This window comes from Syngnathus floridae, chromosome 2, assembly GCF_059516105.1.
Source record: "Syngnathus floridae isolate MCC-2025c chromosome 2, RoL_Sflo_1.0, whole genome shotgun sequence".
NCBI lineage: Eukaryota > Metazoa > Chordata > Actinopteri > Syngnathiformes > Syngnathidae > Syngnathus > Syngnathus floridae.
The window spans coordinates 875,499-897,180 of NC_142414.1; the positions used below are offsets into that span (position 1 = coordinate 875,499).

Consider the following 21,682-nt stretch of genomic DNA (forward strand, 5'->3'; position numbering starts at 1 on the left):
GCTGACTTCACGATGTGATTGGTGGTGAACCTGAGGACGCAGTCGTGTGTCATCAGGGTGAACAGCAGGGGGCTCAGGACGCAGCCCTGAGGGGAGCCTGTGCTGAGGGTGATGACATCAGAGGTGTTCTGTCCGACCCGGACTGACTGAGGTCTGTTGGTGAGGAAGTCTAGCAGCCAGTTGCGAAGGGGGGTGTTGAAGCCCAGGTGTTCCAATTTTCCTACCAGATGCTGTGGGATGATGGTGTTAAACGCTGAGCTGAAGTCCAGGAACAGCATCCGCACATGGGTGTTCTTCTCCTCCAGGTGAGCCAGGCTCAGGTGAAGAACGGAGGAGATGGCGTCCTGAGTGGAGCGGTTTTGCCGGTCGGCAAACTGGAACGGGTCAAATAATAGGGGGAGTCTGGAAACGATGTGACCTTTAAGCAGCCTTTCGAAGCACTTCATCATAACCGGAGTCAGTGCAACAGGCCGGTAATCATTAAATGAGGTGATTTGAGGTTTCTTCGGCACCGGAATGATGGAGGCAGTCTTAAAGCACGCCGGCACTTTGGCTTGGCCCAGCGAGGTGTTAAAAATGTCTGTGATGACCCCAGCCAGATGACTTGCACATTCCCTGAACACACGCCCAGGAATGTTGTCGGGGCCAGGGGCCTTACAGGGGTTGACTCTCCTCAGGGTCTTCAACACATCGGCGGAGTCAAGGCAGAGTACCTCCTCTTCCTGATGGGGGACAGTTTTAACTGCTGGAGTGCCGTTTAGTGCCTCGAACCTCCCAAAGAACTACACCCACCGGGGGGGGGGAGGGTGAGTTGTAGTCTGTAATCGCCCGTATGCCTTGCCACATACTCCTGATGTTTTTGACGTCGTGGAAACGATCCTGAAATTTTCGACTGCGGTCTCGCTTCGCTATCCTGATGGCACGGTTCAAGTTGGCTCTCGCTGTCCTCAGTGTCTCCTTGTCGCCAGACTTGAAGGCAGAGTTCCGCGCTCGTAGCGTTTGACGTACCTCCTCAGTCATCCAGGGTCGTTGGTTGCCCCGGGTGATGATATTCTTAGTGGTGCTGACGTCCTCGGTGCATTTGTTGATGTAGGCTGACACAGTCATGGCACACGCATGTCTAATCTACATCGGGAAAACTGGGAGGGAGGGAGGGAGGGAGGGAGGGAGGGAGGGAGGGAGGCAGGCAGGGAGGCAGGCAGGCAGGGAGGCAGGCAGTGTCTGTCTGTTGAGGTTTTCACCTTGTTCTTCTCCTGCTGAAGTTCTAACTGGACGTCCATCAGTTTGGTTCTCAGCTCGTCATTGGTGGCCTGAAGGGCGTCTGTTCGCTCCGCCTTGGCCCGCCCTGCCGGAGCTCGTTTGGACATCTCTTACTCGAGTCTCGCCCGGTCGTCAGTCAGAGATCACATTTGTACCTGGAGAGCACAAACGCAGCGCTGTTTTCCACTGGCTTCGAACTCAACTTCAATCGGTACCGTAACTTACAACATCATAAACATAGAACTAGCTTGACTTATTCATTGAATAAATGCATTTGGTTCTTCAAAACTGCATCACGCAACATAGCGTGACCGAGACGGCCGTTATCCACCTGCGTGAAGTTATTTGGTGAAATGAATGAGATGTTTAAGACACCATCGTTCTGTCTCTATGTAGATGAAGGGAAATAATCGATTGCTGAAGGTCCAAAGGTGTTGTGATAAACAAATAAACATATTAGTAATTAGTGACATATTTGTGATAAACATATTAGGCAGGATAATCACATATGTTAACTTGACTGCCCACACTGTATTTATTTATGGTTATTTGTTAAATCGAGTACTGTTAGACATGAAATAGGAAGTGTTTAACATAAATGGAAGACGAAAGGGGTACTCACCATTGTAGCTCCTGCTGGTCAATGATACGAGCCTCTTCTTGCAGTGGAAAACATACAGCCAACAAACACCGTGGAACCTAAAGGAATGAAATTAAACATTAACATTTAGCCTCAACCAACATTCACAGATACAACGCAACGCAAACTACACAAACGTAAATCTTTTTAAACACAATGAGTTGTACTTACCGTGTACGCTCTAGACGGTCCACTTGCAAGCAGAAAATAAAGATATTTCTGTTGATAATCGTCGTGTTTGTATCCGGTGTCTCGCTCAAGGCCATTGCGCCCACAGATTTGAATTTTGGCGAGAGTTCAGCCTATTGACGTCATTTCCGCGGTGTAATACCCGCATATCTGAAACGGCAAAGTTAAGAGTAGAGTTAAATAAAGTTTTTAGTCAACGCAATAATTTACAACCGTTGACCAGTCGAAATAATCGTCGAAATTTGGCGTCTGTGGCTGGAAGCAGACGCCGAGTTCGACATTCCTCCCAAACGCCACACTCCCTCGCTTTTCAGGGCTAAAAAAAAACAGTTGTAATTACCTTGTACGCTCTAGACGGTCAAGTTGCAAGCTGAAAACAAAAATATTTGCCTTGTTAGTCATCGTGTTACTAACCGCTGTGTCTTGTTTGCCAGAATTGCCGCTTTCCTACTTCCTGTTGCAAGCCACGCCCACGGATTATAATTTTGCCGTGAGTTCCGCCTATTGACGTCATGTCCGCGTCACATGGCTGCGACGTAATATTATCTAAAACTGTTTGTGCGGTATTGTGTTGTTCTGTGCGGTATTGTGTTATTCTGTGTGGCGTCGTGTTGTTCTGTGCGGCGTCGTGTTGTTCAGTGCGACGTCGTGTTGTTCAGTGCGGCATGGTGTTGTTCAGTAAGGCATGGTGTTGTTCAGTGCGGCATGGTGTTCAGTGCGGCATAATGTTGTTCAGTGCGGCATAATGTTGTTCAGTGCGGCATGGTGTTGTTCAGTGCGGCATGTTGTTGTTCAGTGCGGCATGGTGTTGTTCAGTGCGGCATAATGTTGTTCAGTGCGCCATAATGTCGTTAAGTGCGGCATGGTGTTGTTCAGTGCGGGATGGTGTTGTTCAGTGCGGCATGGTGTTGTTCATTTCGGCATAATGTTGTTCAGTGCGGAATGGTGTTGTTCAGTGCGGAATGGTGTTGTTCAGTGCGGCATGGTGTTGTTCAGTGCGGCATGGTGTTGTTCAGTGCGGCATAATGTTGTTCAGTGCGGCATAATGTTGTTCAGTGCAGCATAATGTTGTTCAGTGCGGCATGGTGTTGTTCAGTGCGGCATGGTGTTGTTCAATGCGGCATGGTGTTGTTCAGTGCGGGATGGTGTTGTTCAGTGCGGCATGGTGTTTTTCAGTGCGGCATGGTGTTGTTCAGTGCGGCATGGTGTTGTTCAGTGCGACATGGTGTTGTTCAGTGCGGCATGGTGTTGTTCAGTGCAGGATGGTGTTGTTCAGTGCAGGATGGTGTTGTTCAATGCGGTATGGTGTTGTTCAGTGCGGGATGGTGTTGTTCAGTGCGGCATGGTGTTGTTCAGTGCGGAATGGTGTTGTTCAGTGCGGAATGGTGTTGTTCAGTGCGGCATGGTGTTGTTCAGTGCGGCATGGTGTTGTTCAGTGCAGGATGGTGTTGTTCAATGCGGGATGGTGTTGTTCAGTGCGGGATGGTGTTGTTCAGTGCAGGATGGTGTTGTTCAGTGCGGCATGGTGTTGTTCAATGCGGCATGGTGTTGTTCAGTGCAGGATGGTGTTGTTCAGTGCGGCATGGTGTTGTTCAATGCGGCATGGTGTTGTTCAATGCGGCATGGTGTTGTTCAGTGCGGCATGGTGTTGTTCAGTGCGGCATGGTGTTGTTCAGTGCAGCGTAATGTTGTTCAGTGCGGCATGATGTTGTTCAGTGCGGCATGGTGTTGTTCAGTGCGGGATGGTGTTGTTCAGTGCAGGATGGTGTTGTTCAGTGCGGCATGGTGTTGTTCAATGCGGGATCGTGTTGTTCAGTGCGGCATGGTGTTGTTCAGTGCGGCATGGTGTTGTTCAGTGCGGCATGGTGTTGTTCAGTGCGGCATAATGTTGTTCAGTGCGGCATAATGTTGTTCAGTGCGGCATAATGTTGTTCAGTGCGGAATGGTGTTGTTCAGTGCGGAATGGTGTTGTTCAGTGCGGCATGGTGTTGTTCAGTGCGGCATGGTGTTGTTCAGTGCGGCATGGTGTTGTTCAGTGCGGCATGGTGTTGTTCAGTGCGGGATGGTGTTCAATGCGGGATCGTGTTGTTCAGTGCGGCATGGTGTTGTTCAGTGCGGCATGGTGTTGTTCAGTGCGGCATGGTGTTGTTCAGTGCGGCATGGTGTTGTTCATTTCGGCATAATGTTGTTCAGTGCGGCATAATGTTGTTTAGTGCGGCATGGTGTTGTTCAGTGCGGGATGGTGTTGTTCAGTGCGTTATAATGTTATTCAGTGCGGCATGGTGTTGTTCAGTGCGGCATGGTGTTGTTCAGTGCGGCATGGTGTTGTTCAGTGCGGCATAATGTTGTTCAGTGCGGCATAATGTTGTTCAGTGCGGCATGGTGTTGTTCAGTGCGGGATGGTGTTGTTCAGTGCGGGATGGTGTTGTTCAGTGCGGCATGGTGTTCAATGCAGAATGGTGTTGTTCAGTGCAGGATGGTGTTGTTCAGTGCGGCATGGTGTTGTTCAGTGCGGCATAATGTTGTTCAGTGCGGCATGGTGTTGTTCAGTGCGGCATGGTGTTGTTCAGTGCGGCATGGTGTTGTTCAGTGCGGCATGGTGTTGTTCAGTGCGGCATAATGTTGTTCAGTGCGGCATGGTGTTGTTCAGTGCGGCATGGTGTTGTTCAGTGCGGCATAATGTTCAGTGCGGCATAATGTTGTTCAGTGCGGCATGGTGTTGTTCAGTGCGGGATGGTGTTGTTCAGTGCAGGATGGTGTTGTTCAGTGCGGCATGGTGTTCAGTGCGGGATGGTGTCTTTCAGTGCGGCATGGTGTCGTTCAGTGCGGCATGGTGTCTTTCAGTGCGGCATGGTGTCGTTCAGTGAGGCATGGTGTTGTTCAGTGCGGCATGGTGTTGTTTAGTGCGGCATGGTGTTGTTCAGTGCGGGATGGTGTTGTTCAGTGTGGCATGGTGTTCAGTGCGGCATGGTGTTGTTCAGTGCGGTATCGTGTTGTTCAGTGCGGAATCGTGTTTCTCAGTGCGGTATCGTGTTGTTCAGTGCAGTATCGTTGTGTTGTTCGTATTGTGTTGTGTTGTTCGTAATGTGTTGTGTTGTTCGTATTGTGTTGTGTTGTTCGTATTGTGTTGTGTTGTTCGTATTGTGTTGTGTTGTTCATATTGTGTTGTTCATATTGTGTTGAGTTGTTCGTATTGTGTTGTGTTGTTCGTATTGTGTTGCCTTTAACACTTAGCCTCTAACACTTAGCCTCTAACACTTAGCCTCTAGCATCTAGAAGGTAAATAAATAGGAAGGAAGGACTCACCGGTGACGTCTTCGCCCACGTCCAAGCGTTGTACTTTGTATTTTCATCCTTCTGACAGTGGAAAACATAGCCAACAAACACCGTGGAACCTAAACGAATGAAAGAAAACTATCATTTGGCCACAACCAACATTCACAGATACAACACAATGTGACGTGCGGGGTTGAGGTTAAAGGTTGAGTGAAGGGCCCTCGTTTTAAACTACTTTTTTGAAAAGGATTGGGAACAAGTAAGACGTATTTAATTTATTTAATGGGAAGTAGTAAGAGCTATTGAATTTAATCTATGTATTATATTCTATTGTATTGTATTCTGTTGTATTCTTTTGGATTGTATTCACACTAACCCCACTAAAACTTCAGCCCACAAAAACTCGCCTCTGGCGCCTAGCCTCTGGCACTTAGCCTCTAACACTTAGCCTTTAACACTTAGCCTTTAACACTTAGCCTTTAACACTTAGCCTTTAACACTTAGCCTAGAAGGTGAATAAATAGGGTTAAAGGTTGAGTGAAGGGACCTCGTTTTAAACTACTTTTTTGAAAAGGAGTGGGAACAAGTAAGACGTATTTAATTTATTTAATGGGAAGTAGTAAGACTTATTAAATTTATTTAATCTACTTTTCTTCCCAGGCAAAATTTGATGTGCTGCAATTCCAAATTTCCAAAGTGAATGAAGGAATGAAGTCCTTTAAATTATGATTTTGTATAAATACTAGGCATTAACACAAAATCGACGGCACAAAATGGGCAGACTTTACTTGTTTGAAAAGGACTGGTTACAAGACAGACTTTTTTAATTTATTTAATGGGAAGAAGACTTATTTAGTTTAATTGATCTATTTTTGTTCCCTGGCAAAATTCGATTTGCTGCAATTCCAAATTTCCAAAGTGAATGAAGGAAAGAAGTCTTTTAAATTATGATTTTGCTTAAATACTAGGCATAGACACAAAATCTACGGCACAAAATGGGCAGACTTTACTTGTTTGAAGAGGACTGGTTACAAGACAGACTTTTCTGATTTATTTAATGGGAAGAAGACTTATTTAGTTTATTTAATCTATTTTTGTTCCCTGGCAAAATTGGATTTGCTGAAATTGTATTTTGCCAAATCTTGCCTTGAGACCTGATAGGAAGTATTAAACGCTTAGTTAAATCAATACAAGTTGGTAATAAGAGCGAGTAATGTTGGTTGAACCGATGAATGAAGGTTGAAAGCAATTTAAATTATGACTTTGTATAAATACTAGATATTAACAGAACATCTACTGCGCGAAATGGGCAGAGTTTACTTGTTTGAGAAGGAGTGGCTTATTCAAAACTAAGATTTATTTAATCTGTTTGTTCCCAGGCAAAATTGGATGTGATGCAATTCCAAATTTCACCACATGATGGTGCCCAATTTTGACTTCATAGGACATATTAAACACTTAGCTTGTTATTATGTTCAAGGTAATCAGATTTGTTTATTATTCTAATGGCCTCTTCAAAACTATTCTGGATTACTACTTTGGATCTATTCTACATTACTTGGCAACAACATACTCTGTAACAGATTAGGCAGTATAATCATATCTGTTAACTTGAGAGTGCCCACACTCAATCTACTTATCGTGATGTGTTAAATCAATTACTGTTAGACATTATTTGTCTGATAATCTACCAAATCTTTGAATTGAAGAATTTGTGATTTAATTAATAGCTTGTTGTTATATTAAGGGTAATCACACTTGTATATAATTCTAATGGCCTTCTTTTGAAAACTATTCTGAATTACAACTTTGGATCTTATATTACTTTGCAACAATCTACTCCGTGACAGATTAGGCAGTATAATCACATATGTTAACTTCAGTGCCCACACTGTATTAATTTATGGTTATTTGTTAAATCAAGTACTGTTAGACATGAAATAGGAAGTGTTTAACATAAATGTTATGGCTACTCACCATTGTAGCTCGCTCCTGGTCAATGATACGAGCCTCTTCTTGCAGTGGAAAACTTGCAGCCAACAAACACCGTGGAACCTAAAGGAATGAAATTAAACATTAACATTTCGCCTCGACCAATTTTCACACGTACAACGCAACGCGGCTACACTTCTGCTATTACAAACGTAAATCTCCTTAAACACAATGAGTGTTACTTACCGTGTACGCTCTAGACGGTCCAGTTGCAAGCAGAAAATAAAGATATTTCTGTTGATAATCGTCGCTGCTCAGTGGCTCACGGCCATCGCGCCAACAGATTTGAATTTTGGCGGAGGTTCGGGCAATTACGTCATATCCGCGGCACATGACTGCGACGTAATACCCGCTTATCTGAAACGGCAGTTAAAAGTAGAGTTACATCAAGTTTTCTTGGAACCTAAACGAATGAAAGAAAACTATCATTTGGCCACAACCAACATTCACAGATACAACACAACGTGCGGGGTTGAGGTTAAAGATTGAGTGAAGGGCCCTCGTTTTAAACTACTGTTTTGAAAAGGAGTGGGAACAAGTAAGACGTATTTAATTTATTTAATGGGAAGTAGTAAGACTTATTAAATTTATTTAATCTACTTTTCTTCCCAGGCAAAATTTGATGTGCTGCAATTCCAAATTTCCAAAGTGAATGAAGGAATGAAGTCCTTTAAATTATGATTTTGTATAAATACTAGGCATTAACACAAAATCGACGGCACAAAATGGGCAGACTTTACTTGTTTGAAAAGGACTGGTTACAAGACAGACTTTTTTAATTTATTTAATGGGAAGAAGACTTATTTAGTTTAATTGATCTATTTTTGTTCCCTGGCAAAATTCGATTTGCTGCAATTCCAAATTTCCAAAGTGAATGAAGGAAAGAAGTCGTTTAAATTATGATTTTGTTTAAATACTAGGCATAGACACAAAATCTACGGCACAAAATGGGCAGACTTTACTTGTTTGAAGAGGACTGGTTACAAGACAGACTTTTCTGATTTATTTAATGGGAAGAAGACTTATTTAGTTTATTTAATCTATTTTTGTTCCCTGGCAAAATTGGATTTGCTGAAACTGTATTTTGCCAAATCTTGCCTTGAGACCTGATAGGAAGTATTAAACGCTTAGTTAAATCAATACAAGTTGGTAATAAGAGCGAGTAATGTTGGTTGAACCGATGAATGAAGGTTGAAAGCAATTTAAATTATGACTTTGTATAAATACTAGATATTAACAGAACATCTACTGCGCGAAATGGGCAGAGTTTACTTGTTTGAGAAGGAGTGGCTTATTCAAAACTAAGATTTATTTAATCTGTTTGTTCCCAGGCAAAATTGGATGTGATGCAATTCCAAATTTCACCACATGATGGTGCCCAATTTTGACTTCATTGGACATATTAAACACTTAGCTTGTTATTATGTTCAAGGTAATCAGATTTGTTTATTATTCTAATGGCCTCTTCAAAACTATTCTGGATTACTACTTTGGATCTATTCTACATTACTTGGCAACAACATACTCTGTAACAGATTAGGCAGTATAATCATATATGTTAACTTGAGAGTGCCCACACTCAATCTACTTATCGTGATGTGTTAAATCAATTACTGTTAGACATTATTTGTCTGATAATCTACCAAATCTTTGAATTGAAGAATTTGTGATTTAATTAATAGCTTGTTGTTATGTTCAGGGTAATCAGACTTGTATATAATTCTAATGGCCTTCTTTTGAAAACTATTCTGAATTACAACTTTGGATCTTATATTACTTTGCAACAATCTACTCGGTGACAGATTAGGCAGTATAATCACATATGTTAACTTCAGTGCCCACACTGTATTAATTTATGGTTATTTGTTAAATCAAGTACTGTTAGACATGAAATAGGAAGTGTTTAACATAAATGTTATGGCTACTCACCATTGTAGCTCGCTCCTGGTCAATGATACGAGCCTCTTCTTGCAGTGGAAAACTTGCAGCCAACAAACACCGTGGAACCTAAAGGAATGAAATTAAACATTAACATTTCGCCTCGACCAATTTTCACACGTACAACGCAACGCGGCTACACTTCTGCTATTACAAACGTAAATCTCCTTAAACACAATGAGTGTTACTTACCGTGTACGCTCTAGACGGTCCAGTTGCAAGCAGAAAATAAAGATATTTCTGTTGATAATCGTCGCTGCTCAGTGGCTCACGGCCATCGCGCCAACAGATTTGAATTTTGGCGGAGGTTCGGGCAATTACGTCATATCCGCGGCACATGACTGCGACGTAATACCCGCTTATCTGAAACGGCAGTTAAAAGTAGAGTTACATCAAGTTTTCTTGGAACCTAAACGAATGAAAGAAAACTATCATTTGGCCACAACCAACATTCACAGATACAACACAACGTGCGGGGTTGAGGTTAAAGATTGAGTGAAGGGCCCTCGTTTTAAACTACTGTTTTGAAAAGGAGTGGAAACAAGTAAGACGTATTTAATTTATTTAATGGGAAGTAGTAAGACTTATTAAATTTATTTAATCTACTTTTCTTCCCAGGCAAAATTTGATGTGCTGCAATTCCAAATTTCCAAAGTGAATGAAGGAATGAAGTCCTTTAAATTATGATTTTGTATAAATACTAGGCATAAACACAAAATCGACGGCACAAAATGGGCAGACTTTACTTGTTTGAAAAGGACTGGTTACAAGACAGACTTTTTTAATTTATTTAATGGGAAGAAGACTTATTTAGTTTGATTGATCTATTTTTGTTCCCTGGCAAAATTCGATTTGCTGCAATTCCAAATTTCCAAAGTGAATGAAGGAAAGAAGTCGTTTAAATTATGATTTTGTTTAAATACTAGGCATAGACACAAAATCTACGGCACAAAATGGGCAGACTTTACTTGTTTGAAGAGGACTGGTTACAAGACAGACTTTTCTGATTTATTTAATGGGAAGAAGACTTATTTAGTTTATTTAATCTATTTTTGTTCCCTGGCCAAATTGGATTTGCTGAAACTGTATTTTGCCAAATCTTGCCTTGAGACCTGATAGGAAGTATTAAACGCTTAGTTAAATCAATACAAGTTGGTAATAAGAGCGAGTAATGTTGGTTGAACCGATGAATGAAGGTTGAAAGCAATTTAAATTATGACTTTGTATAAATACTAGATATTAACAGAACATCTACTGCGCGAAATGGGCAGAGTTTACTTGTTTGAGAAGGAGTGGCTTATTCAAAACTAAGATTTATTTAATCTGTTTGTTCCCAGGCAAAATTGGATGTGATGCAATTCCAAATTTCACCACATGATGGTGCCCAATTTTGACTTCATAGGACATATTAAACACTTAGCTTGTTATTATGTTCAAGGTAATCAGATTTGTTTATTATTCTAATGGCCTCTTCAAAACTATTCTGGATTACTACTTTGGATCTATTCTACATTACTTGGCAACAACATACTCTGTAACAGATTAGGCAGTATAATCATATATGTTAACTTGAGAGTGCCCACACTCAATCTACTTATCGTGATGTGTTAAATCAATTACTGTTAGACATTATTTGTCTGATAATCTACCAAATCTTTGAATTGAAGAATTTGTGATTTAATTAATAGCTTGTTCAGGGTAATCAGACTTGTATATAATTCTAATGGCCTTCTTTTGAAAACTATTCTGAATTACAACTTTGGATCTTATATTACTTTGCAACAATCTACTCGGTGACAGATTAGGCAGTATAATCACATATGTTAACTTCAGTGCCCACACTGTATTTATTTATGGTTATTTGTTAAATCAAGTACTGTTAGACATGAAATAGGAAGTGTTAAACATAAATGTTATGGCTACTCACCATTGTAGCTCGCTCCTGGTCAATGATATGAGCCTCTTCTTGCAGTGGAAAACTTGCAGCCAACAAACACCGTGGAACCTAAAGGAATGAAATTAAACATTAACATTTCGCCTGGACCAACATTCACACGTACAACGCAACGCGGCTACACTTCTGCTATTACAAACGTAAATCTCCTTAAACACAACGAGTGTTACTTACCGTGTACGCTCTAGGCAAAATTGGATGTGATGCAATTCCAAATCTATCTGAAACGGCAGTTAAAAGTAGAGTTACATCAAGTTTTCTTTTTTAATCAACACAATCATTTACAACCGTTGACCAGAAAGAATCGTCGAAATTCGACGTCCCCCACAAACGCCACGCTCACTCGCTTTTCAGGGCAACAAAAGTACTTCTTTTTAAAAACGATGAGTTGTACTTACCGTGTACGCTCTGGACGGTCCAGTTGCGAGCAGAAAATAAAAATATTTCTCTTGTTAGTCGTATGTTACCATCCGCTGTGTCTTTGTCAACATCGCCGCCATTTTCCTACTTCCTGCTGCGAGCCACGCCCACGGATTTAAATTTGGGCGGAAGCTCTTTCCATTGGCGTCGTTTTCGCGTATAGCAAATCCGATTGGTTGGGAAGGGGGCACGGTTATGCAGCCGAGGGGTCCTGTGATCGGTGGGATGTAAAGTAGGCGTCGACGTCACGTCCGCGTCACGTGACCACGACGTGGCAGACGTCATATAGCAACCGCTGTTTTGTTTAGTAGACTTACAGTTGTTATGCATTGACATAATGGCGCACACACCAAATAGATTTAAATAAATTAAATAATTCTTCTGCCCACTCTCTTTTAAACAAGTTAACTCTCCCCGCGGATTTGAATTCCGGCGAAAGTTACGCCCATCGACGTCACGTATGTCACGTGACCACGACGTGGCAGATGTCATATAGCAACCGCTGTTTTGTTTAGTAGATTTACAGTTGTTATGCATTGGCATAATGGTGTGCACTCAAAATAGATTTAAATAAATTAAATATTTCTTCTGCCCACTCCCTTTTAAACAAGTTAACTCTGCCCACGTCCATTGACGTCTTGTCTGCGTCACGTGACCACGACGTAGCGACGTCATATAGTAACCGCTGTTTTGATCAGTAGACTTAGTTATTATGCGTTGACATAATGGCGCACTGGTTAGCATGGCCACCTCTTAAGCATGATGTTGCGGGTTCGACGCCTGATCAATGTTAGCATGGAGTGAGCTGAAGTGCATGGCGCTGAAGATTTGAATCTTTGAAATGCGCTGAGGTCTGACATATCAGGCAGAATGGTTTGCCATCACGTTCAACAAAAAATAGAAACTTTCCCACTCTGATTAAAACGTCCTGTGTTCATCTACGTATTTTCGTTTTGCTGTGCATCTTTTCCCTGCCATTTCGAGAGCCCAATTGACACTCATAGTTTAAAGAAATGTGTTTGCCCATCCTACTTTGTGGAATTTCACCACATGCGCTTTTGACCAAAATACCAAATTGAACTCAAGTGAAGCCAACACGCACTCTGATCCGCCGTCAGCACGTCATTCACGCCAGCGTGGCTGGCTTTTTCGCCGTCCGTCCGTTTTTTGTGGCGCTCTCTTCTGGTTCAAAAGTGCCCTGCATGTGAATTTGCTTTTCCTGCCTTCTGATTGGATGAGCGCCGGTGTGACGCGGTGCCTCTGTCACCGTGGCGGGGGGTATACGTTGGCATCGGAGCGTCTGCCAACGTCTGAGACCGGCTGGCAGTGTATCGGAGGTGTCGAGTGCGGTGCCGCTGGAGCTCACTCACCAGCTGGTGTTAGGGCCACAGAATGAAGGCCAAGGAGAAGAATAGAAAGAGAAACAGAAACTTCTCCTCCAATTGTTTGATTTGTCTCTTCTGAGCTTCGATGAATTCTTTCAGCTCTTTGTTCCTCTAGGACGGACAAATGGAAAGTGGCATTCAAAAGCCAGTAAGCGTGCAAGTAAGTGCCGGGCTGGCTTTGGGCCCTTACCTGTTGCGCGCTGTGCAGCAGATCCATTCTCTCTTGGAGGATGCAAGCGTCGCGCTCCCTCAACTCGCACATCAGGGCTCGCTTCCATTGGTCCACGGCGCTCCTAAGCTCTTCTCTCTGATCCGCCGTCAGCACGTCATTCACGCCAGCGTGGCTGGCTTTTTCGCCGTCCGTGGCGGGGCAGTCCCGCTGCGGTAGCGCCTCGCACAACATGGCCTCCAGCTCCAGGATCCTCTGGGCCGCAATCCTCGTCCATCAGTGGTCCGGCGGGAGATTTGAGGGCGGCTTACCTTATGAGCCTGGTCCATGGAACACTTCCTGAAGTCCAACTCTTCATCCAGGTAGCCCTTCTGCTTGCAGAACATAGAAGAGCCCAAAGGCACAGCGTCAACAAGCTTCTTTCAGCGCAAAGCCTTCCAAAAGTCACATTTGAGCCGCCGAGTCTCGTGGAGTGCGAACATAAGGAGTTCGACATACACTTACGGCGTTATAGCCCAGGATGTCCAGCTTCTTCATCAGATCACTGATGACGATGTCCGGGGGAAAGGCGCAAGGAGCAATGTATGGTGTTCTGGGACCTCGGGTTAAGGTTAGGGTTGCGAGGGACGCCTTACGTACGCTCACGCCCTCGGCCTCGCAGTAGATCTGCAAAGGGCTGAGGCCGTCTGGGAAACGGACTTGCAGAAACTTCAAGACGGGGGAGCGCCACTCCCTCTCCTGAAAGGCAGAGGCATGCATCCGTCTGTCCGTCCGTCCGTCACATCTCTGGCCTCAACACGCTTGTGCGAGTCTTCCCACCTCCAGCTCCAGGATGCGGAACTCAAGCAGTTCGTTTTGGTCTCGGATATCCTGGATGTGCTCTTTCAGACACGCTTCTTCCGCCTCCATCCGCCTGACCTGAAAAGACAGTCAGACCTCATCTGCGGGGCTTCCCGACGGGTGTGACGCCAAGCGACTCCGCCCAGCGCCTTTCTTTCCGTCACCTTTTCGGCCAACTGCTGATTGCTCTGACGCAGCAGCTGCTTCTCCTCCACCCACTTGACATTCTAGAAGAGACAAACGCGTGGACAGCTTTGGAATGTTGTGTCATTTTCATCCACAAATTCTTTGGTTGACTGGAAAATGACATTTGCTTTTCTCCGCATTTTCCCAGCCACATTCGGGGGGGGGGGTTGGTCCAGTAATGCCAGACGAATGAGTGACTGAAGAATGTAGCTATTTTGTCTGAGAAAAAGGTGTGCTCATTGATGAGCTTACCTGTCCTTGTTGCTTCAGCGCTGACTCCAGATCTGCTACTCTGCTTTGATAGTGACCCATTTCTACCATCAGCTTTTCTCTGGTCTGAAAGGAGGAGGAGGGAGGCTCCTCCTCCTCCTTTCAGACCAGAGAACACCCGAGGCTGGGTGAGAACGGGGAGGCTGCGACCCGGCCGGGGGTTGCGGGAAGGGGCGCCACCTTGATCTCCTTCTCGGCGTCGTAGTCCCCTTCGCTGGTCTGGGCTAGCAGAGCGTAGGCTCGTTGCAGCGCTTGATATTCTTGCGTCAGCTGGCGGTAGCGAAGCTCCGCCTCTTCATGCACACACCAATGCAACACAGCACTAGTACCAGAATCAGTCAGACCGGCGACAAAGCACCCGCGACGCAAAGACGAGTCCGATTCCAGGCTGAAGAGGAATGTTTGGTGCCAATACGCTGGCAGAAATGGCGGGCTACCTCTTCGGGTTCCGTGTCGGGGGTTCTGTCGGTGTGAAAAGACAAGGACGATCCGTCCGAGTCCACCAACACGTCTTCGTCGTAGCCGTAAAATGTTCTGATGACCTGCGGGCGCGGAAGCAAACATCTCTCTGAACAAACTGAAGCGACACCTCACGATGAATCGACGAGAGGAACGATAGCGAGAAAAAGGCCATTTCATCTTGCGCAACACCAAGCAGCCGCAAACAAACAGACCCACCTTGCAGGACCTCACGCTTTGTTCCTCCTCAGAGATTCTCGACGTCGGTATCGTAGCAGCAAATCTCTCTCCTGTCGACACAAATAATCCGCCTTTGAGATTCTTTGGATGCAAAGGGAACGAACGGCTCCGGCGCAGAAACAAACGCGACTCACAATGACATTTCTGACATGAGCTCCTGTCTCCAGAGCCTGAAAAACACGTCACCGGCGATGATTGGAGGGACGCTCGTCTTTTCCAAAAGTGACAACTACAGGGTGTGTCAGGGTTTTCCAGATTATCTTTATCGTATCATTATGTTGCTTTGACTTTGACTGCAACCTGTAATAAATAATATTATTTATCCCTTATTTATCCCTATCGCTTATCCCTTCCTACACAAAGTCGTAAAACACCCCTTGCTATGTTTTGACTAGAGGTCAAGGGCTTCCTCTATTCAATCCACTCTTACACCCACCCTGTTTCTCTTAATTAAAATGCTCGTGCAGGAGCCGAGAGTCAGACTTCATTCGTACAACGGATGGACTCTCCACCTGCAGGTGTCCAAAAGAACTTACTTGTCTCCCGTGTGGTTCTTGCAAAATAAGTTGGAGCGAGCGCAACTCTAACAGGGTGCATTTTGCCACTAGCTGCCTACGGACAATGATGTCGCGCTCGCGGCTCATGGTTGACGGGCTGAGCAGCCGGGCAAGTCCGTCGTTTTCAGCGCACAGCGAGTGGCAAAGGCGCTGACAAAACGGGAGCTTTGAGCTGCTGAAAACGGCAAAACAAGTCTAAAGCGTGTTCAAACGCGTGCGCACAATGCTCCTGCTTGAAAGGTCGAAATTTAAGGGGCCAATTTTTTGGATGGCGGCCGCCGGCCAAGCTTTGGACGCAAAAGGTTTCCTGGCGACAGCGAGCGAGCGTGGCGCTGCCGTACGTGCACCGAGTCGCCTGCCTGAAGACCTTGGACAAGTCGTCGATGATGTGCCGCTGCTCCACAACTTGAAGGAACTCCATTTCACCGTCCTGCTGGCCGCAACCGCGGTCCAGGTCATTGAGCGAACTAGGCCTTCTCTGTGGAACACAAATGCAGTGGACTCTGTTGGCACGCCGCCGTTGTCCGCGTCGACTTACCAAGCTTGCCATCTCCTCGTTCTCCTGGGTGACAAAGCGCACTTTGTTTTCAAGGCGACACAGCACCAGCGAGAGTTCTTCATTCTTCCTGCTCAGGCGTTTGTTTTTGTACAGGAGTGGCAGAAACTGGCTTTCTGTTTCTCTCAGTCGCTTTAGCTGCAAGCATGAAGTGCGGGATGTGAAAGACGCACAACACGCGGGCCAGAACGTATCCATTCCTTTTGCATCGGTTTGAACGGAATCGTGGCTTTGGCTCCCAATAAAAGACATCTACCAGGCAACCGACTCGACGCGCCGCTCAACTAATAAGCAAGCGCAATGGGTGCCTCGCTGGATGGCGCGCATCAAACGTAGCGCAAACCTTCAAGCGTGCCGTCAATAAATTACCAGTTCATTGCGCTCTTCAGAAAGCAGGGCGTTTCGATCCTCCAGGTTCCTGATGACTGCGCTGAGCTCAGCGATTTTCAGATGAAACCGTCGCGTGTCCCGATCCTCCTGAGACTGAAAACGCCCCGCAACACACACACACAAGCACTCGTTCAAAGTTCAAAACTGTTTTTGTGCTACCTTCCTCCAGCAACGAACTAAGTCATGCGTACTGCAAGTGTGTGATGAGGTGGCTTACGCAATGAAGAGGATTGCTAGTAGCGGCGTTGACCCCACTTCCAGGGTAGTTTAGGCCCGCCCTTTGGGAATCCCTCAGGGCAGCGATCTGCTGCTCGGCAGCCTGAGTCTGCAGCTGAAGGCGGTGGACGTGGCCGGCCCCAGGGCTTCATCCAAAACACTAACCGCTCTGTCTTTCAGCTTGATCTCATCCGTCTGGATGTACAAACGGGGAGCGCTCAGGCAGGCGGGCAAACTCATTTGCCAGAATTGTGACAAAAACAAAGAGAGCAACCGGCCAATTTTTTTTCTTGAATCGACTAGAACACCTTTGCTGTGACAAAAGCGAAGCGAGCAACCGGACATTTTCTTCTTGTGAAATAGAATAGAATAGAATGCCTTAGGTGTCATTGCACTGCAGGTATACAACGAAATTGGGAACATAGCCACGCACCGCGCATCTGATCAGTCCTACCAGTCGGCGGATCTCCCTCTCGCAGTCTCTCTTGGTTCGGCTCAGCTCCTCCCGATGCTGGTGATGAGCCGATCGGAGCTCGGCCGCTCGGGACTGCCAGGCCTGCTGGGCCGCTGCCAGGGCTTCTTCCGCGCTCCTGGTGGAGGCGACACCGCTCGGTCTCCCGACACCGCCGCGTCTCCTCCACCTCCGCCAGCAAAGCGCCCCCCCCTCCTCACCTGAGCAGACATTGCGCCACACCGGGCCATTGAGACCGCAACGGAGCGCCGCGACGCTTACTGGGGACAAGCTACACAATACGGTAGCGGCCGCATCGAAGCCCGACGTGGCGTGCGGATAGTCAGACACGGATAGAGCGGATCACCTTGTCCATGGAGCCGTCCCTCAGGCTGAGGACCAAGGCATTCAGTCGCTGGATCTCTCCATCTTGATTTTGATCACTCTCATCAGCTCCATTTCATGCTGCCGCAGTAATGTCTCCCTGGTAATGGCTAACTCTTTCTGCTTCTCCTCATGGAGTTTGCTTTTGAGTTTCGTCATGGCGGCGGTGGCACGGTGGTGCTCCGCCCGCAGGTCCTGACTTCTCTCTCTCTCCAGACAGCTGACCTGACATGACTTAGACTTAGACTTAGACAAACTTTATTGTCATCTTGTCTGCACATGGTGCATACAAAACGAAATTCCGTTGCATACGTCTTACAACAAAGTAGTGATATTGCAGTTGAATAGAAGTAACATATCCTATGAAAATATATATATATACATATACTATATATATATATATATATATATATTAAAAATAAGTATAAAGTGCAGCAGTGATAATTATGCAATAGTGCAAGTAGGCAAAACAGTATTCAAGAGTGTGCAGAGGAATGCTAAACCATGTATTAAACTTCTATTTAAAGGGTTTATACAAGTTCAGTAAAGTTGGTAGTGCGAGATAGTGCAAGATAGAGGTCCGTAGTGTCATACAGTTCTGTGAATGTGTGATGCAGAGTTCAGTTTAGAGCTCAACAGTTCTAGTGTTCAACAGTCTGATGACAGCAGGGAAAACGCTGTTGCAGAACCTGGTGGACCTGCAGCGGATGCTGCAAACCTCTTCCCAGAGGGCAGCAGGGAGAACAGTCCATGGTGGGGGTGTGATGGGTCATTGATGATGTTACGGGCACGGGACATGCAGCGCTGAGATGAAATGTCCTGAATGGAGGGAAGAGGAGCCCCTATGATCCTCTCTGCTGTCCTCACCACTCTCCTCACGTTCTTCCAATCGGAGGCGGTGCAGCCTCCACACCACACAGAGAGACAGCTTGTCAGAATGCTCTCTATGGTGCTCCTGTAGAACGTCCTCATGATGGGTGGGGGCAGGTGGGCTCTCCTCATCCTCCGCAGGAAGTACAAGCGCTTCTGTGCCCTCTTGACCAGTGCCGTAGTGTTCATAGTCCAGGTGAGGTCTTCTGTGATGTGGACCCCCAGGAATTTGGTGCTGCTGACCACCTCCACAGCTGAGCTGTTGATGATCAGTGGAGCGTGGTGAGGCTGTTTTCTCCTGAAGTCGACGATGATCTCCTTCATCTTCTCCTCATTCAGGATCAGGCTGTTTTCTCTGCACCAGCCCACCAGCTGCTCCACCTCCTCTCTGTAGTCCAGGTCGTTGTTGTCTCTGATGAGCCCCACCACCGTTGTGTCGTCTGCTGACTTCACGATGTGATTGGTGGTGAACCTGAGGACGCAGTCGTGTGTCATCAGGGTGAACAGCAGGGGGCTCAGGACGCAGCCCTGAGGGGAGCCTGTGCTGAGGGTGATGACATCAGAGGTGTTCTGTCCGACCCGGACTGACTGAGGTCTGTTGGTGAGGAAGTCTAGCAGCCAGTTGCGAAGGGGGGTGTTGAAGCCCAGGTGTTCCAATTTTCCTACCAGATGCTGTGGGATGATGGTGTTAAACGCTGAGCTGAAGTCCAGGAACAGCATCCGCACATGGGTGTTCTTCTCCTCCAGGTGAGCCAGGCTCAGGTGAAGAACGGAGGAGATGGCGTCCTGAGTGGAGCGGTTTTGCCGGTCGGCAAACTGGAACGGGTCAAATAATAGGGGGAGTCTGGAAACGATGTGACCTTTAAGCAGCCTTTCGAAGCACTTCATCATAACCGGAGTCAGTGCAACAGGCCGGTAATCATTAAATGAGGTGATTTGAGGTTTCTTCGGCACCGGAATGATGGAGGCAGTCTTAAAGCACGCCGGCACTTTGGCTTGGCCCAGCGAGGTGTTAAAAATGTCTGTGATGACCCCAGCCAGATGACTTGCACATTCCCTGAACACACGCCCAGGAATGTTGTCGGGGCCAGGGGCCTTACAGGGGTTGACTCTCCTCAGGGTCTTCAACACATCGGCGGAGTCAAGGCAGAGTACCTCCTCTTCCTGATGGGGGACAGTTTTAACTGCTGGAGTGCCGTTTAGTGCCTCGAACCTCCCAAAGAACTACACCCACCGGGGGGGGGGAGGGTGAGTTGTAGTCTGTAATCGCCCGTATGCCTTGCCACATACTCCTGATGTTTTTGACGTCGTGGAAACGATCCTGAAATTTTCGACTGCGGTCTCGCTTCGCTATCCTGATGGCACGGTTCAAGTTGGCTCTCGCTGTCCTCAGTGTCTCCTTGTCGCCAGACTTGAAGGCAGAGTTCCGCGCTCGTAGCGTTTGACGTACCTCCTCAGTCATCCAGGGTCGTTGGTTGCCCCGGGTGATGATATTCTTAGTGGTGCTGACGTCCTCGGTGCATTTGTTGATGTAGGCTGACACAGTCATGGCACACGCATGTCTAATCTACATCGGGAAAACTGGGAGGGAGGGAGGGAGGGAGGGAGGGAGGGAGGGAGGGAGGGAGGGAGGCAGGCAGGGAGGCAGGCAGGCAGGGAGGCAGGCAGTGTCTGTCTGTTGAGGTTTTCACCTTGTTCTTCTCCTGCTGAAGTTCTAACTGGACGTCCATCAGTTTGGTTCTCAGCTCGTCATTGGTGGCCTGAAGGGCGTCTGTTCGCTCCGCCTTGGCCCGCCCTGCCGGAGCTCGTTTGGACATCTCTTACTCGAGTCTCGCCCGGTCGTCAGTCAGAGATCACATTTGTACCTGGAGAGCACAAACGCAGCGCTGTTTTCCACTGGCTTCGAACTCAACTTCAATCGGTACCGTAACTTACAACATCATAAACATAGAACTAGCTTGACTTATTCATTGAATAAATGCATTTGGTTCTTCAAAACTGCATCACGCAACATAGCGTGACCGAGACGGCCGTTATCCACCTGCGTGAAGTTATTTGGTGAAATGAATGAGATGTTTAAGACACCATCGTTCTGTCTCTATGTAGATGAAGGGAAATAATCGATTGCTGAAGGTCCAAAGGTGTTGTGATAAACAAATAAACATATTAGTAATTAGTGACATATTTGTGATAAACATATTAGGCAGGATAATCACATATGTTAACTTGACTGCCCACACTGTATTTATTTATGGTTATTTGTTAAATCGAGTACTGTTAGACATGAAATAGGAAGTGTTTAACATAAATGGAAGACGAAAGGGGTACTCACCATTGTAGCTCCTGCTGGTCAATGATACGAGCCTCTTCTTGCAGTGGAAAACATACAGCCAACAAACACCGTGGAACCTAAAGGAATGAAATTAAACATTAACATTTAGCCTCAACCAACATTCACAGATACAACGCAACGCAAACTACACAAACGTAAATCTTTTTAAACACAATGAGTTGTACTTACCGTGTACGCTCTAGACGGTCCACTTGCAAGCAGAAAATAAAGATATTTCTGTTGATAATCGTCGTGTTTGTATCCGGTGTCTCGCTCAAGGCCATTGCGCCCACAGATTTGAATTTTGGCGAGAGTTCAGCCTATTGACGTCATTTCCGCGGTGTAATACCCGCATATCTGAAACGGCAAAGTTAAGAGTAGAGTTAAATAAAGTTTTTAGTCAACGCAATAATTTACAACCGTTGACCAGTCGAAATAATCGTCGAAATTTGGCGTCTGTGGCTGGAAGCAGACGCCGAGTTCGACATTCCTCCCAAACGCCACACTCCCTCGCTTTTCAGGGCTAAAAAAAAACAGTTGTAATTACCTTGTACGCTCTAGACGGTCAAGTTGCAAGCTGAAAACAAAAATATTTGCCTTGTTAGTCATCGTGTTACTAACCGCTGTGTCTTGTTTGCCAGAATTGCCGCTTTCCTACTTCCTGTTGCAAGCCACGCCCACGGATTATAATTTTGCCGTGAGTTCCGC

The 21,682-nt window shown here is 46.1% G+C and overlaps 1 protein-coding gene across 1 annotated transcript; it reads right to left on the reverse strand.

The window, feature by feature from the left end:
• Positions 1–12,531: 12,531 nt before the first annotated feature.
• Positions 12,532–13,602, reverse strand: LOC148401226 (janus kinase and microtubule-interacting protein 3-like). The gene is made up of 2 exons (XM_088369392.1): positions 13,245–13,602; positions 12,532–13,165 (listed from the first exon to the last, which is right to left on the reverse strand). Exons 1-2 carry the CDS (start codon positions 13,455–13,457, stop codon positions 13,049–13,051), a joined length of 330 nt encoding a protein of 109 aa, XP_088225518.1. The 5' UTR covers positions 13,458–13,602; the 3' UTR covers positions 12,532–13,048.
• Positions 13,603–21,682: the final 8,080 nt, after the last annotated feature.

Bases quoted from the DNA above. Each gene is read 5' to 3' on its own strand.
- LOC148401226 (XM_088369392.1), bottom strand. From the start codon at position 13,457: ATGTTGTGCGAGGCGCTACCGCAGCGGGACTGCCCCGCCACGGACGGC. The intron at 13,166-13,244 runs GTAAGGGCCCAA...TGTCCGTCCTAG, and splicing joins TGCTGCACAGCGCGCAACAG to AGGAACAAAGAGCTGAAAGA.